Consider the following 16,719-nt stretch of genomic DNA (forward strand, 5'->3'; position numbering starts at 1 on the left):
GTGGTTACAGTACTGAGTGAAATATGAAGAAAGATCGAGACACTGGCATTGTTGTTTGCTGCAATGGCTGCCATGGCTACACAGAAGCACCCAATAGGACAAGGCACCACAAAGTATCATTATAGACTGGTCCCACTTACCCACCCAACCCTGAATATGAATAAATAGTAGCATGAATTTATTATTTACTCAGAAAATACAGCTGTATGGAAATACAGCCATTGGCTAGTAAGGCAGTAAAACTAACCAAATTCAGAATTATATGTGTAATATATGGGATTTTTGCACCCTCCCCCTAAAAACTATTCACAAAGTTGGTCACTACACATTAAACTAATGATCAAGATGAATTAGAAAAGAAAACATCACAGTGTAGTTGAAAATATTACCTGGTCAAGAGCGCAAGAGCCTTACACTTTAAAAAAAAAAATGTGCCACTCAATGCCACAGAAGAACCATTTTTGGCACCTTTATTTTTAAGAGTGAATTTGTTGCTGATTTTGTCATTGAACTTTAAACTTAGCATGGGATGCCAGGCAGCCAGTCACCCAACCATAGGCATAAAACATACATTTACACAGCGTAATATAATAGGATTGGTGATATCCCAGCAAACAACAGTGCATCCTTGTGCCAAGCACCCGCAGGAGCGAAATATCTTATACAGGCACAAAAAGGGAACGGGAAGAGGCTATGGCAGGTTTGTTTGGATGAAATCGTTATAATTTAACAAGTAGTATAAACCAGAAACCTGATATTGCACGTATTATGGAATTTGTTTGCAAACTGATGTTCTAGAATAAACATATTATTTGCATGAAGTTGCCTGCCCTTCCCCAATTCCCTCCGGCCAAGTTATAAATCCAAGTTGTTATCCTAAAACATAGTCTTTGCATCAGAATATCCCAGATGACGCATACATGAGAGAGGTGGAGGGCTCAGAGCAGCAACCAAGGATAGAGCTGAAGTTTCAGAGGTAAGACACACACACATATCTATCCTCGAAATCTTTTCCATCCATGGCAAATAAAACCCTCCACCTCATCCTCTACAACTAATCTGAAGTCTGCGTTTAAATATCCGGCAGGCACAAGGGGATTTCTAGCAGTTCATGCAGTGAAACTTGGCATCCCATGTTAGTGTTTGCAATATACCTGCTGAGACAAACTGAATAGCCTACTAAACAATATGGTTTTCAGGAGTTTAAACAAACAGCCATAGAAACCTTGGCCTTCATCGAGAAATTCATTCATTATTACTGTAGATGGAATTTGGGGGAGATTAGCATGAGTTTACAGGTAAACAAACTCATGTGGCCTTTTAAAAGTTAACCATTAAACAGAGATGTTGGTTAAGTGCACCTTGTATCAAATGTTAAATGAATAAAATGGGATATTTGATCCAATTACAAATAAGGGCACATAAGAAGCCCTGGCAATCCAGTCAATACTCAGTGTGTGCAACCGTACCATGCATTCAATGGTGGAAATGTATCCAATATTAGGAGAAAAAACACCTTTTCTCCAAAGGAGATCTTCAAAAAAATATAGCCAACATATTAAAACTTACTTTAAAAATAAATTAAAAATTTAAATTGTATAGTATATCAAGGAACTGGTGAATGACAATATTATAGCATTTACATATGTGAATGTGTCTTTCAGACTCTTTAAGCTTTTTTTGAATACAAGTTTAAGTGGATATAGAAATGCAGTATTCATTTATACAGGGAATGATGGAGGATTACTAAAGGTCAGATTTAAGCACCACAAACATTTCTCTTTATTATTATTATCAGTGTTTGTGTTTATATGTTTATGTATGGTATAACAAAAAAAATAGTTTTCCCGCAATCTGTATTTCAACACATCCACGCTATCACAAATTGCTTTAAAATATAACAGAGCAGTAACAACTTATATAGTAAACACTTCAATATAATTTTATTAGTTAACTTCATTAGTTAACATGATTTAGACCTAAAAGCACAAGTTCACCCCAGAATTGTGCGTCAGCCATAGACTTATTTTTGCATAGATGCCTCTTTCGAACACTTCATATATGTGAGCTTTTATTGGGGTGTCTATATATGTCTGTGTATATATATATATATATTATATTGCCAAAAGTACCATGAAGTGGTAGGCCACGTAAAATAGAGCAGGGTCAGCGTATGCTAAGGCGCACAGTGCGCAGAAGTCGGCAACTTTCTGCAGAGTCAATAACTACAGACCTCCAAACTTCGTGTGGCCTTCAGATTAGCTCAATACCAGTGCTTAAAGGGATAGTTCGACCAAAAATGATACCAAACCCATGACCTACTCACCCCCAAGCTGCCCGAGCCGCACACGTCCATCGCCTCCCAGACAAACACACCTTCGGATATTTTAGAACATTCTCTAGATCTTTCAGTTGATTAAATGTGAAGTCTTCTGAGGGTAATCCGCGTGGCGCTGCTGCAGAAATAGCCATATTCAAAACCCCATTAACGTAAATACAGCAGCGCCGCCATCCCAGTCGCGTCCGCATTCAGGATGAGTGCTTACGCAGCCTACGGAGGTTTCTCTGCTGCTGCTCTGTGCCCCCGCCCTCCGAATTTGTCATACGTCACTAAGAAAAGTGCGTACACTACGCTAATACTCTCTCCTGAATACAGAGGAGTCCAAGATGGCGGCGCCACCGGAAGGTAGTTATTTTGGTTCATAAAGTTTTAAATATGGATATCTCCACAACAGCACCGCACGGAACACCCCCAGAAGACCCCTATTCACCATCCTGGAGCCATCTGGATTTATCTTGTGAAGGATGGATGCACTTTTTTTGGACTTGAAGGTCGTGGACCCCGTAACTTCACATTTAATCAACTGAAAGATCTAAAACATTTTCTAAAATATCCGAAAATGTGCCCGTCCGAAAAACAATGGACACATGCAACTCGGACAGCCCGGGGGTGAGCAAATCATGGGCCCAACACCATTTTTGGCCAAACTATCCCTCTAAAGAGCTTCATGGAGCTGCATCCAAGCCTTACATTACCAAGTTGACTGCAAAGGCGGTTGCCAGGAGAACGGTACTTGCCTGACTGCATTATGGCGTGGGGTTGTTTTGCAGGGATTGGGCTTGGCACCTTAGTTCCAGTGAAAAGAACTCTTAATGCTTCATCATACCAAGACATTATGGACAATTTTATGCTCCACATTTTGTGGGAACAGTTTGGGGATGGCCCCTTCCTTTTTCGACATGACTGTGCACCAGTGCACAAAACAAGGTTCCTAAAGACATGGATGAGCGAGTTTGGTGTGGAGGAACTTGACTGGCCTCAACCCAATAGAACATCTTTGAGATGAATTAGAGCAGGGACCATGAGCGAGGCCTTCTCATCCAACATCAGTGTCTGACCTTGCCAATGTGCTGGTCAAAAATTCCCATAAACCCACTAAACCTTGTAGAAAGTCTTCCAAGAAGAGTTAAAGCTGTTATAGCTGCCATCTCCATATTAAACCCTATGGATTAAGAATGGGATGTCATTTAGGTTCATGTGCATATAAAGTCAGATGTCCCAAAACTTTTGGCAATATAGTGTATATATACATATATGTCTATGGGTGACGCAAGATGCCGATGTGCATTGCATGCATGCGCTGCTTTTGTGAATACGCATTAGAGACTAAATTAAAGGAAGCTTGAACCACTGTAGTCATGTGGACTATTTTGATTAACTATGGTCATGTGGACTATGTCTTTAAAGACTTTTCTGAGGTCTGGAAAGTTGTAGTTGGGTTGCTGTCTATGGGGGCTTAGAAAACTTCCAAATATTTGTGTTCCGAAGATGAATGAAGGTCTTACGGATGTGGAACGACATGAGGGTGACTAATTCATGACAGATTTTTCCTTCTTGGGTAAACTAACTCTTTAATGTAAAGTGTTAACCTTATATATTCATCACAGAATGGAAGATAGCACCAATGGCCATCAATGGCCAAAGACTATCTTAGATATACAAAATGTTAAGGCCCTTATTATGTTCAAAATGCCAGTGGCAGTGTTATATGGTAGGTAAACACATACATTTTTCACCATATAGACATCATTGCTCTTCACCTTTTGGTTTTATGAATTTCATAAATTCCATTTTTATTTAGTTTAAGTTAAAGTTTTTGTTTAAAGTATCCCGGTTAGCCGCAGGAAGATATGGGCAATTGTGTCTAGCTTATAATGATCTTTTGCCATCATTTACATTAGCTTAATTCATCATCGCATCCGCTTGGAAAAAAGTAGGCACAAAATGGTCGAAATGAAATCAGAATGAGGATGTTAAAGACTATGTTCCTCCATCATTCCCATCATGCATTGCAAATGTCAAAGTTCACAGGGCCATAAACAACATTACACACTGCACACACACATTAGTAGAACACTCACACCATAACTATCCAAACTAGGGAATGTTGTATATCTGAATATTTGTCCTCCATCTGTATACTGTGTTTGTCAAAATATATGTAGAATATTCTCTGTTTAGACTCTTTGTAGACCTTAGATGCACTCTCATAACTTGAGGGTACAACTAAATAAAATTTTCGAAGAAAAAAGCACCAAGGGAAGTGGAGAACCAGAGAGGGCATGGAAAAGGGAGGCATTGAACGCCTTCATAGGGAGGACTCGTATTGGAGCAACTCGTAGAGCAGGGGTCCATCCCTGTACCTGATGCCCACCGCGTTGGGGCTGATGTACTGGAGAATGTTTATGGTCCTCCGCAAGCGGCGGTCCACAAAGTGAGCATCCCAGGCCGGGTAGCGCTTTCTGGGCATGTCAATCTTGATTAGGGGCCCTTCGGGAGGAATGGGCCTGCCCGCTGCATCGGTGGGCTCTGTGGATCTCACCTGAAACACGGGCAGGCAAGTATCTGTGGCAGCTTCCTCCGACTCTCCATAGTCTCCTGAAGCCATGGCTCTGGTAGGGGTAGCTTGGGAGCCCCGAGGACCTGGTGTGGGTGCCATAGGCTCGGCCTCTGGTGGTAAAGGGAGACCCCAGAGAAGCTCAGCACAGCAGGAACTGGCCAGCACCCTTAGCCTGGGCCCCATGGGATGCAGAACCCCGTAGTAAAGGACCATGCAGGCGACTCCAGACATGAAACACAGGAAGACGCCACAGAGAGCCGATGCAGCGTAAGAGTCAGTTGTGACCGGGTCTCTGTAGGCATACCACAGAGCAGTCAGAATGGTATTTTCTACCAGCACCAGCGAATAATAAACCACCATGCGGTATCGGGTCCTTCCCTCCTTGACGTTAAACCAGCAGAAGACGTAGACCACGCCTACCAGCATGTTGAATAGCACCTCCTCCCATTTGGACATGCAGAAGTCGGTGCCTCCGTGGATTACCCAGAAGGCCATGGCACACCAGTGCAGCACCACGAAAATGCCAAAGTAGAGGTGGAAAACTGAGGCGAAGAGGGCAAAGGATAGAGCCCGGGAAGAAATAGTGAAGAAACGCCACATGAGATGCACCAGTGCTCCCCGGTAGCTCATGCTCTTTTTGTCGTCGCGGGAATCACGTAGAAGCTTATGGTACGAGGCCAGAACCCAGGAGAGAGAGAGGAGAGACGCAACTGCTGACACACCTGCAGGAAATAAAAGCAGAGCCATGCAATTATTAGAATACTATTAATAAATTAGAAAATGTTACCGCTTGAATTTGCTTTTTCATAATTATTTATTTAAAGGTGCCAAAAATGCATTGATACAACAGGTTACATTGTTCTCTGATATCTACAGGTATGTAACTTTATTAAGTGCAAAAATTATCCAGAAACGGTTTTACATATCCATTTACAACCCTAGAATTTGTCCCTAGAATAAAATTGTCTATTATTACTTTTTTGAAAGAGTCATGAATAATAATGTTGAGCTCTGCTTTGATTGGCTGTTTCTCAGAGCAGCTCATTTCAGTAGCTTAGTAGTGTGTGCAAAGCCTGTGATGTTTGAGCCTGTATCAGACGAAGATGTAAATTTTAAAGGTGCAGTGTGTAATATTTAGAAGGATCTCTTGACAGAAATGCAAAATAATATACAAAACTATATTATTAGCAGTGTATAAAGACCTTTTTATAATGAACCGTTATGTTTTTATTACCTTAGAATAAGACGTTTTTATCTACATACACCCTTTACGTGGAAGTCGCCATTTTGTGCCGCCATGTTTCTACAGAAGCTGTTAACGGACAAACTATTTTTACTAAGTTGTCTCCAACGATTACATGTTTTTTGGGTGACCGCCACCGTAGCTTCTCTATGCGTTTCAAAAGCGAGAGGTGAGCAGTGGACTACGCAGTTGGTTGCAATTCGTAACCTCACCACTAGATGTTGCCAGTGGCGTAGCAAGTGAGTCCCGGGCCCATATGCAAAAAAAATTACGGGCCACCTTAAGCCAAAGCCCCCCCCAACCTTGCCTGTTGGCACTGTTAACTGTGGCGCGCAGGTCTGTTAAGAACATATACTTTTAATAAGGTAGTCAAATATTTTTACTTTACTTTTTTACTTTAAAGGGTAGATTTAAATAAAGAAAAACGAAATGTTTTGGGTAGTTTATGACTCGTGACTAACTTCTCCGTCTTCTCTTTTCTCTTTGAGGCCCCACTTTTATGATTTGTCCATCCTTAATGTTCATGTAGATAGCTGCTATAGTAACCTCTCACACTGTGTTGTCCTTTTTTTGGCGCGGTGATGCGTCATGTAAAACATTTTGGCGTAGTAGTCTATGGCAGCCGCAGAGTGCAAAAAAAATAAACGCAAACAAGAAATGACGAAGAAATTAGACAATACGGAGAAATAAGAAATCACTACACATGATATGCATACAAAAATATATTTATTGCTGCCACAAATAAAAATTTAATTAAATTTTTTTTTATTAAAAGCTGGGGCGGGCATAGGGCTGGGCCCCCTCTTGGCCCGGGCCCATTTGCACGTGCATACCCTGCATGCCTAGACGCTACGCCACTGGATGTTGCTAAAATTTACACACTGCACCTTTAAGGAATAATCAATTATTCGAAAATTGGAAATGGACATTTCTGAATGTTAAGTTTGTGTTTTTTCAATATGGACCTGCCAAAAGTAACTGTAACGTGAATAGTAGAACCTAAAAGCTAACTAGCAGTAGAATATAGCATTAACATTGCACGATAACTCATAACGTCAGCAGTCATAACTTTGTTTTTAGGGTTGTAACAATATTGTAATTAATTTAATGTTGGGACATACATCCAGACTGTAATGTCACAGTCGGTGTTGAGATTGGCCTGTTTTCCGGGGGTCTTTTGCATGCACAAGGTTTACATAAGAATGCGGAAACCATAGTGTTTGAGGCTCATGATATGTCATTACCATGTACAGAGCTCTTATTATTCATCTATTATCTAAATAAGCAAAGTACAAAAATAAATGTAGTTATTTTATATAAAATGTTACACTATAAACATTTATTTAAAAAAATAACTTGAATAAATATGCACACAGACAAAATCTTTTTACATTGCAAATAGGTTTAAATTACACAAGAATTTTCTATCAAAATACATAAATGAATACATGTAAATAAAAAGCATGGTAAAACATATAGAAATAAATGTTTAAAAATATTAAAATTTTAATAAAATATTTATATTAATTTTATTAAAATATTTATTCACAATGCAAGGTGTGTTTATTGATATATATAAAATTTTTGCATTGAGTAATGCTATTGAAAAAAATATTATTTCTTATAATTATTGGAGTTGATTTTTCAATCTTATCTCGTGAGTACTATTCGGACGGGATTAGTTTTACATAGGGAGGTGGAGTAAAGCAAGTTTTTATCAGAGCTTCTCAGTGATTTTAGTCCTGTCCGAACGCTCCATGTACTATGTATCTTTTATTTCGCATATATAGCCACATTTACTATTCATCTTATTGACCTGATACTTCACCATGTTCATAAAGCCTTCTGCATCGCTGGCATAGCTGTCAAATCAGATGTGAGAAATGATTCTACTGTACACCTCAGATTATCTGCAGCGCAGCAGAAAAAAACCCTGTCCCCCACAAACACAAGTCTCGGGCAGGAAGGGTATTATACACAGATTCACACACAATCAGCCTTTTCCCACACGCACAGAGTATGGCTTTGCCATCATGTGTGCTATTCCTGAATGATTGAAGTACATGTTGGACTTGATGAATTAATAAAACACGAAGCTATGAAGTCCAGTTGGTCATATTTTGTTGTCACTTAAGCTAACCTAACTACAGATTTTGCCATGCATCATGCTGTTCTGGAGCTTTGGGCCACGCTCATGAAAAATTAAAGGTGCATTTTCAGCAACATTTCTAATCAGAGAGCAGCAAGGCTTTGGTGTGAAATACATTTGACAAATTACCCACACTACTGCAAAGTAAATCAAGTCGATTTTAAAACAACTCTTAGTTCTAAATAAATATCCAATAATTGCATTCTGCTACACCGCAGTCAAAAGATTCAAGAACATAATGAGAAACTGTTTCTGTTGAAAAGCTTAATTTTATATATTATATTTCTCCTGTTAACATTTTAAAGTTTTCCCAATGACCTTAACAAATTGAGTTGCTATCACATCTGTCACACACAGGCCGTGCTGGTTACAAATGTCAGTGGTCTCAGTATAAAGCCTTGCGGCACTTCTTACACTGCAGCTTTTCGGCTCGGTTCTTCTGGATCATGATGCAGAGCTGAAGCACCAGCTGTGGAGCGCTCTCCAGAAATGTCTCCAGTAGACGGAGCATGTTGACATCGGCATACTCGTACATCATGGCCCAGTAGAAGCGTCGCTGGTTGTCCTTCTGTCTGCGACTCTGGATGCCGAGGTACATGGTTCTGATGTACCTGCAGAGGTGCAGACACAGAAGGAAAGAAAAGCAGTAGTGGTATGAGAGTGGAATAAATAGAAAGACTTATAGATTACATTTCAGGGGAAGAAAATGATAAGCAAGCTGGGGAAACAAAGAAACAGAAGAGAGAGGGGAGGATGCTTTAATGACAAATTAGTTAGCATAATAAGTAAAACATTTATAACTACTTATCTAAAAGTTCTTAGTATTTCGTATTTACATCACAATGACCATGTACAATTCTGAGATTAAAGAAATGTTTGGACTTCACTGTGCTTTTTCTCTGACACAATAATAATACTCATGTGTAAGAGTGGAGACACCTATACCATTGAGGCCGGTGGTTGACGGGCGTCTGTCTGGGTGTGGATGGAGACAGGATGTTCTGTGTCAGCAACTGTCCGGGATTGATTATCTATGATATCTATCTTCTAGGGTTCAACACCGTTCAGCCACACACTATTTAGCACTTGGGGACCACAATCTTGGACCACATTTCTCTCTGACACATTTCTTACCTCAAACTCAATTATGACACTTTTATTAGAGAAACTGAGAAATAAAGAACCAGGAAACTGAGAGGAGAAAATGACATGAGTCATAATAACAGGAATGTGAGTCTGAGGTCAACAGGAAATGTAATGACATCATTACGCCACTAGAGGGTTCACTTCACTGGTAATATAAAACCAATTTTGCTCAACATAATCTATAAAGAGTAGACATTTTATTACTCAAAGACGCTACAAGCATTTTTTTTTAAAATGCCACCACTAAAATGTCCCTACTACTTTAACAAATATCACTGAAATGTGTGTTGTGAGAATTCACATCTGTCTTTGGGACAAACTCTAGGTCTGTAAACAGCATAAACAAGACAGGGAAGCGGCCCACAATCCCTTAGCCCTGGGCTTTTCAAACTGTAGGTCGCACAGTTGGATTTGGTAAGATGCGTAACAGTATGAATGAGTGGTTTTGATAACTTATCCGAAACCGCCTACTTCCATACTATACAGTAGGTATAGGTTTTGGACGCATCCCTGGAGATCTTGGATAAATCTGGTGTGTAAAAACATCTGATAAAGGTCTTAGAAAGAGCTATTTTACATAAATTCTATTCTACAACATCTTCTATCTATATGACATCTTTTAGGAAACGGAGATGAGCAAACACTCAAAAAAAAAAACGTCCTGCAGATGTAAACGCTGACATCAAATAGACGTCTTCGAGGTGTATGTGTGCTATATGGGAATATAACACACAGTACAGTTGCAGAACCCATAGAAATTATGCACATGCTTATGCACAAACTTCAAAGTTAGTCGCAGATGCCTCTCTGCCTCCTTGGCTTTAGTCCATGACAATGTTGACGATCCTAATCTCTCTTGCCATCGTAGCTCTGTGTTTCTTTCATCTCTGCTTTTTCCATTCTGTTCATCCAATATGTTCCTCGTGGTTTACTCATCAACACCGTCTGTAAGCGCAACCCGGTCTGCCTCCCTACTCTCCAGCTCTAACTGGACTATCGAACGCATTAAGCCGCATGTACTGTAGTTACATCGAAATCTAATCTACACTGAATTGTAGCTGATTCTCATTTTTATTGTTTCAGGTATGAATTTTGATTCATAAAACTTTTCAGCAGCAGGTCCTAATTCAGCATTAAAGGTGTGACATCACTTCACTGACTACCATAACTCTACCATCTGCTTATACAATGAGAGAGCTTCACTCGCACCAGTCACCGAATGCTACTACATCTGCTCTCTAGATGAATGTACACATTAAGTACACAACACCTCTACAGCTGCTCTGTAGTCACATGCACAATAACTATTAAATAGCTACTGACACATATGCTGTGGGCTCATGAAAAGCCTATGTTGGTGTAAACTTCAGATTTTTGTTACCATCTAATAAAATATATACTAATGTGGTAGATATTTTTTCCATTTTATAATAATAGCAAACTCATCAAAACTATGAAATAATGTAAATGCATAATGATGTAACTATGTTGTGACTGTAAAAGCATACAAAATATGCGTTACAAAAAAATAAAAACTATGTACACACTGTAAAAAGTGGAAAGTTGGATCAGCAATTTTGCGTTAGCTTATATGTTTAAGTGAAAAATACGTGAAGATTTTAGGTTGAATCAACTTACATTTTTTAGATATTATATTGTAGGTTTCTTTAAATATTGTGTATTTGCATTAGAAAACACATTGTACTTATTGTGGACATGCATGTTGCTCAGAGTAGGTTTAGGTTAGGGATAGGGTCAGGCCTTGTATAGATTTTATGTCACTTTGAAAAATGCATCATTTTTATGTCAAATCAAAATATATTTTATATGTTACTTGTACTATTGTTACTTGTAACTATATAAAAAGTAAAGTTAAAGCATTTCAACTTGTTTTTATAAGTTGTGTCAACTTATCACAGGTCAAAACTTAAAATAGTATGTTGAATTGACTTGCAATACAAGTTTTAATTTCATGCTGCATTTTTCTACAGTGTACTGTACGTAAATAAATGTTAAAGACACATAAAATGAGCAATTATATTTTATTCATACAGTGACAAGGAAAACTGAATGAATGTTTATTATTTTTTTACATTTTAAAAATAGTGATTTTGGGAAAGTTTATCTGTCTGGGTGAGTTCTGGAGTAAAAAGATTTGGGAATAAATACCTTTGACATTTTAATTAAATCACCGTCATATCGTAATCGTATACCTGTATATGGTACAGTAAATTACTGTAAATCGCATAAAGACATGTACTGTAGTGTGGGCTAATATTTTTAAGTATCAAAATTATGTTTTATGTTTTCACATTCTTTTTAACAATTTAACATCCTGTCCATCAAATTTTCTCTAACAATAGCCTAATTATCTTTTGTCATAGTTCTTCTCAAAATGACAGCTTATCTCAATGACAGGAGAAACTGCTGGTTTTCTGAAGCCAACGTGCCTTTACAGTCTTTCACTGGTGCACGTGTTTTCAATGGATCCTAATCTCCGTCTGTCATGCACCGCTCTCATAAAGTTAATTACAACTATAATAATCTTTGTATTTGTCGCAAAGCGTAATGGCTGCAACAGGAGTCACTAATTATGTACAAGTAGGAGGAACTTTGGTGGCAGACATCACTAAAACGGCAACAGAAAGACATTATTGTATTATGCTTCTTTGTGAGAGTTAATTTTCCAAAACAGAGTTTGCTGCTACACATCACAGCACATAATGGTACACGGGCATGTTTCTTTATTTTATATGGGACATTTCACAAGAGACATGTAAAAAGATGTAAAACAAATCTTTGTTGTCCCCAGTGTACATATGTGAATTTCTAGCTCAAAATATCATATAGATAATTTATTATAGCATGTTCAAATTGCCACTTTGTATGTGTAAGCAAAAATTTGCAGTTTTTGTGTCCTGTTAAATGTAAATGTGTTGATCTCTGCACTAAATGGGAGTGCAGTGGTTGGATAGTGCAGATTAAGGGGTGGTATTATCCCCTTATGACATCACAAGGGGAGCTAAATTTCAATGACCTGTTTTTTCACATGCTTGCAGAATGGTTTACCAAAACTAAATTACTGGGTTGATCTTTTTCACATTTTCTAGAATCTAGGTTGGACCCACTTATAGCACTTAAAAATGAAAAAAGTCAGATTTTCATAATATGTGCCCTTTAATTTAATGCCATCTGAGATATTTTATGTGTCTAAAATCCCTTCCCTTGCCCATTCATTTGTTTCAAAAACTGTATTGTTTTATTACCTGAGCCGTTTTATCTACATTCCTTACATGGTAGTCGACATGTTCGACAGTAGCCATTAACGGACAAACTGCTATAGAGTCCCAATTCAGGGGATGTATCCTTCGAAGGCCGTATTTGAAGGCCAATTACGTCAATGGGCTGCGACGAAAGCTGTCCCAATTCAAAGGCTCCTTCACATGTAGCCCCAAAATGCAGCCTGTTTCCACTGAAACCAAAGATCTATAGATGGATCCTTCACAGCCTTGGCTATCCGAAGATTCAATGCAGGCCTTTGACGTCTGGATATTTAGAAATAAACATTCAGGACTTTAGTTAAATAAAAGTGTATATTTTGCCAATTAAAGGTCCTTGTCACTGTTTTACTATTATAAATGATGTTTTAGTAATGTGAAATTATTGCTGCAATATTGTGCATGTTGCGTTTTACTTTTTACTTTTAAACTAGACCGTCTCATTTCAGTTCGCTTCGTGGACTTCATGGCTGCAGCCTTCAAATACTGAGTCTTGCCTTCAAAGTCCGCATCCTTAGAAAGATCCAGCCCCTGATTTGGGATGCACCCTACTTTTCTCAAACGATAATATGTTTGTCCTATGGTGGCTACCGTAGGTGTTTCGAAAGGTAGGGGTAAGCTGTGGACTGAGCCATTGGTTGCAATTCACAGTCTCACAGCAGATACCACTCAAAATCTATTCTACACAGTAAACCTTAAATGTGATGTACATTTAAGCATTTGCATTTGGAAGATGTTTTAATTAAAGATATTGGATAAAACCAGATTGATCACTACTATAGGGGTACAATGCAATACTCAATACGGCCCCTCTGGCGACAAAAGTCCCGCCTTCCAGTTAAAAGAACCAATCATCAATTTATAAGACGGACAATTCTCTAGGGGAGGGGGTCTATACAGAGTCGCCTTGGGCATTTGATCCTTCGCACAGGTAATGTAATGCTCTACCAACTGAGCTATAGGAACGTAAAAAGAATATCGAAGCTAGTAAGGTCAACTTCCAGTTTTCCATCTAAAGCTTGTCTGATTCAGGTAGAGCTCAAAGCATTTGTCCCGTCATACATTATTCATCTCCTCTTATAGTATAATATGCAGGCTGCTGATGTAAGATAAAGCTGCTCTTCCCGAGCATGAACACGTCTCGTGCAATATCAATGGAACTCGCATAGGAAAGTAAATGCTGACTGTTTCACTCAATGTGTGAATGAGATCCATTATTTAGACCTATGACTTCTGATCTTTGACAGGTGTCGGATCGGATGCCCAGCAGCACAGAGCCTCGGAGGGCGGGAGAGAAAGGAGAGAGAAGAAAGTGAATGGCCGGTGTGAGAGAAGAACTGAATTGGGTGAGAAGCGTGAAGCTTTGGATCAATAGTTCTCAGGCTTTTCAAGAGATGCATCATAACCAGAGGTAACATTTGGCATTCACTGACATTTTCTGTTAGCCTGGTAAATGTCAGGGGTGCTAACAAACAAACCAGCCAATATGATCCTTGCCCCCCACGTTCTCACATGCTCCTTAAATGTTGAATCAGTGTGGACTCACGTACGGTAAGCCCACTTTTGACTTGTGTGCTGTAGGCCTGAGCGGAAGGGAGGATTGAATGAGTGTTACGATACGTTTGTAAGAGAAAACTATTGATAGTTTGAGCTTATTTAGTCACAAATATGTAATCTATCCATAGCAACATACACTCGGGATGTTGAAACCCATGATTGGGTAAATAGTAGACTGAACCAAACCTGGGTTGTTGTCACCAATTTCATTGGTTCTTAATAAAGCGTGCACATTTTATCTATATACACAATGGGTCTCCTTATATGGAAGTCGCTGCCATGTTTCTACAGTATAGCCCTAAATGGACAAATTGCTCTAAAGAGCGTGTTTTATCACATTAAATTCCCTTTGTCAGTCACCCAAATCTGTTTATTTGTTGCTGTAGGTGTCAATAAATATCAATAATGTATGAGTACTGTATCAGTACTGTACCAAAGTAACAGTCTTAAGCCCTACAGTAAGTATGATTTCAGCCTGTACTGAATTTAAATACCTGTGCGCTGGCTCTAATACATGGCTCCCCTTGAATTATTTGGGGAGCGCTCGCTCACGCCTTGTTTGCTATCCTGCACGGCCTCGGCCGTTCCGGGTCATGCCAGAATGTCTGCCCATCTGCACCGCAGACACAGACCATTTCTTCATGCATGCAACAGTGTTAATGCCTAATGTCTAGCTGGACATATGGTGCATCAGCTTTGCCTAATTAACTTGTGCCTGAGGACTACACATTGTTTGGATAGATATGAGTTTATAGGTTCACCAGTGTATTCACCAAGCAGCATGGATGAGCTAAGCGTAACCAATTAACTAATGTTTTTAAGTAAATATTTTACTTATTTAATGTTAAAGTGCATGCATTCTCATATCCCAGTAATGTGTAGCTAAGTAAAGATGATATTTCTGTAAGTCAAAGCACGACGTTACCAATGCCATGGTCATGGGTTCGATAAAAATTTAACAAATTTCATTGCAAGATGCTTTGGATTAAATATCTGCCAAATTCATACATTTAATGCAAGCTATTGAGGATTGTTAACACCATGGCACCCTCGTTTCCTTACCACAAATCTTAGCTCCACCCACTTGGGATGCAAGGGAAGATACACCTGTGACTTCTCAGGATGCTTCTTCACTCCCTTATTAAAGAACTGAGATGTCGTACAAGACGGCTGAGCTCGATCGGTTTCCGGGTCACGGGTTGGAGGACGGTGGTGCGAGGAAATTGAAGAGCACCCAATCTGTTTGTCTGAACAGGGATGTTACTCGACCAAAACAATTGGCAAACAGGTAAGGGGCAGAAAGAGTGTTTGAAAATTATTTTTACAATTTGATGGCAGCACTACAAATAATTAACAACATTAAATGCTGCCTTTTCACTTTTATATACAGTATTACTCATTGCAAAGATGGCCCAATATGTTTTATTTATATTCTGCAGTCAATTAAAGTAAATAAGCTCTAATTGTGTGTGGGCTTTGTGTGTGTTAGACAATACACAGATGAGTCACAAAATGACTCGTTGAGGAAAACACATTTTTTTACACCACCTGCTGAATGCTCCTTTGACTTCTCTTTTCTTTTTTTCTTTAATATCTGTTCGCTATTGATTTATGATGCCATTTTTCCCCTATTCCTGGTTGTAATCATTATTTATCGCCTGCGCCTCTCCTGTCTCATTCTCTCTCCTTCCTCCTTGTACCATTTCTCCTGCTTATTTGTCTCTGCTAAGGTCTCTTTGATTATGCAGAACATCTCGGGGTCCCTGTGCATCTTGAGTATTTATAGCTGCGGTCCTATTCACCGTGAGGGGAAAAAGCACGCAAATGGCTGCGTATTAAATTTGAGCTTTTATAAAAGTGTGACAGTTTTGGATTTAGAGACGATCGGTTTTCCCTGGAGAAGCAGCATGAAAGTGGCTCACATTACATCACTGTGATGGCAAAGATGTGGGGCATAAATGGTTCCCGATAGGGCACGATAGCTTTCATGTGCACAACACTTTTATGACATAGCATGCAGTGAATAAAAACCTCAAGAAGAGGCCTTAAATCTCTGCCAACTAGTTACAGCCAAAGCCTTACCATTACACAATATTGCATGATATTGGGTGAATATAGGCACATTTGGATACACCAGAAAGAGATATTTGTGAATTTGTTTGAGTTTGTGTGTATGCATGTTTCCCGCTGCATCACGGCTCACAGTCAATGAAGCTGTGAGTCTATCACGCTCTGATTCTCTTCACGGTCTTTTGTCACTATTAGCAACCGCCTGCTCATATCTCAGCTAGAGTCTACATCACATGAGTTCATGTTGAGAAGAGGGAGGGTATGTGAGCAAGAGGATGAGGTCACTATGATGATGGCATGTTAAAATGAGGGGTTGAAGAAATCATCATCCTATATCTGTAAATTCACTTGTATTCATTCAGTGGGTGAAATGCA

General features: G+C 39.1%; 1 protein-coding gene across 1 annotated transcript in view; it reads right to left on the reverse strand.

Annotated features, from left to right (window-relative positions):
* Positions 1–4,152: 4,152 nt before the first annotated feature.
* xkr6b (XK, Kell blood group complex subunit-related family, member 6b) overlaps positions 4,153–16,719 on the reverse strand; it is a 61,962-nt gene continuing 49,395 nt past the window's right edge. The window contains exons 2-3 of the mRNA XM_055186264.2: positions 8,708–8,904; positions 4,153–5,623 (exon numbers count right to left, since the gene is read on the reverse strand). Of these exons, the coding sequence (XP_055042239.1) occupies positions 4,650–5,623; positions 8,708–8,904 (1,171 nt within the window). The 3' untranslated portion in view covers positions 4,153–4,649. The remainder of the gene's footprint in view (positions 5,624–8,707; positions 8,905–16,719) is intronic.

This window comes from Misgurnus anguillicaudatus, chromosome 18 (assembly GCF_027580225.2).
Source record: "Misgurnus anguillicaudatus chromosome 18, ASM2758022v2, whole genome shotgun sequence".
In the NCBI taxonomy this organism is placed as follows: domain Eukaryota; kingdom Metazoa; phylum Chordata; class Actinopteri; order Cypriniformes; family Cobitidae; genus Misgurnus; species Misgurnus anguillicaudatus.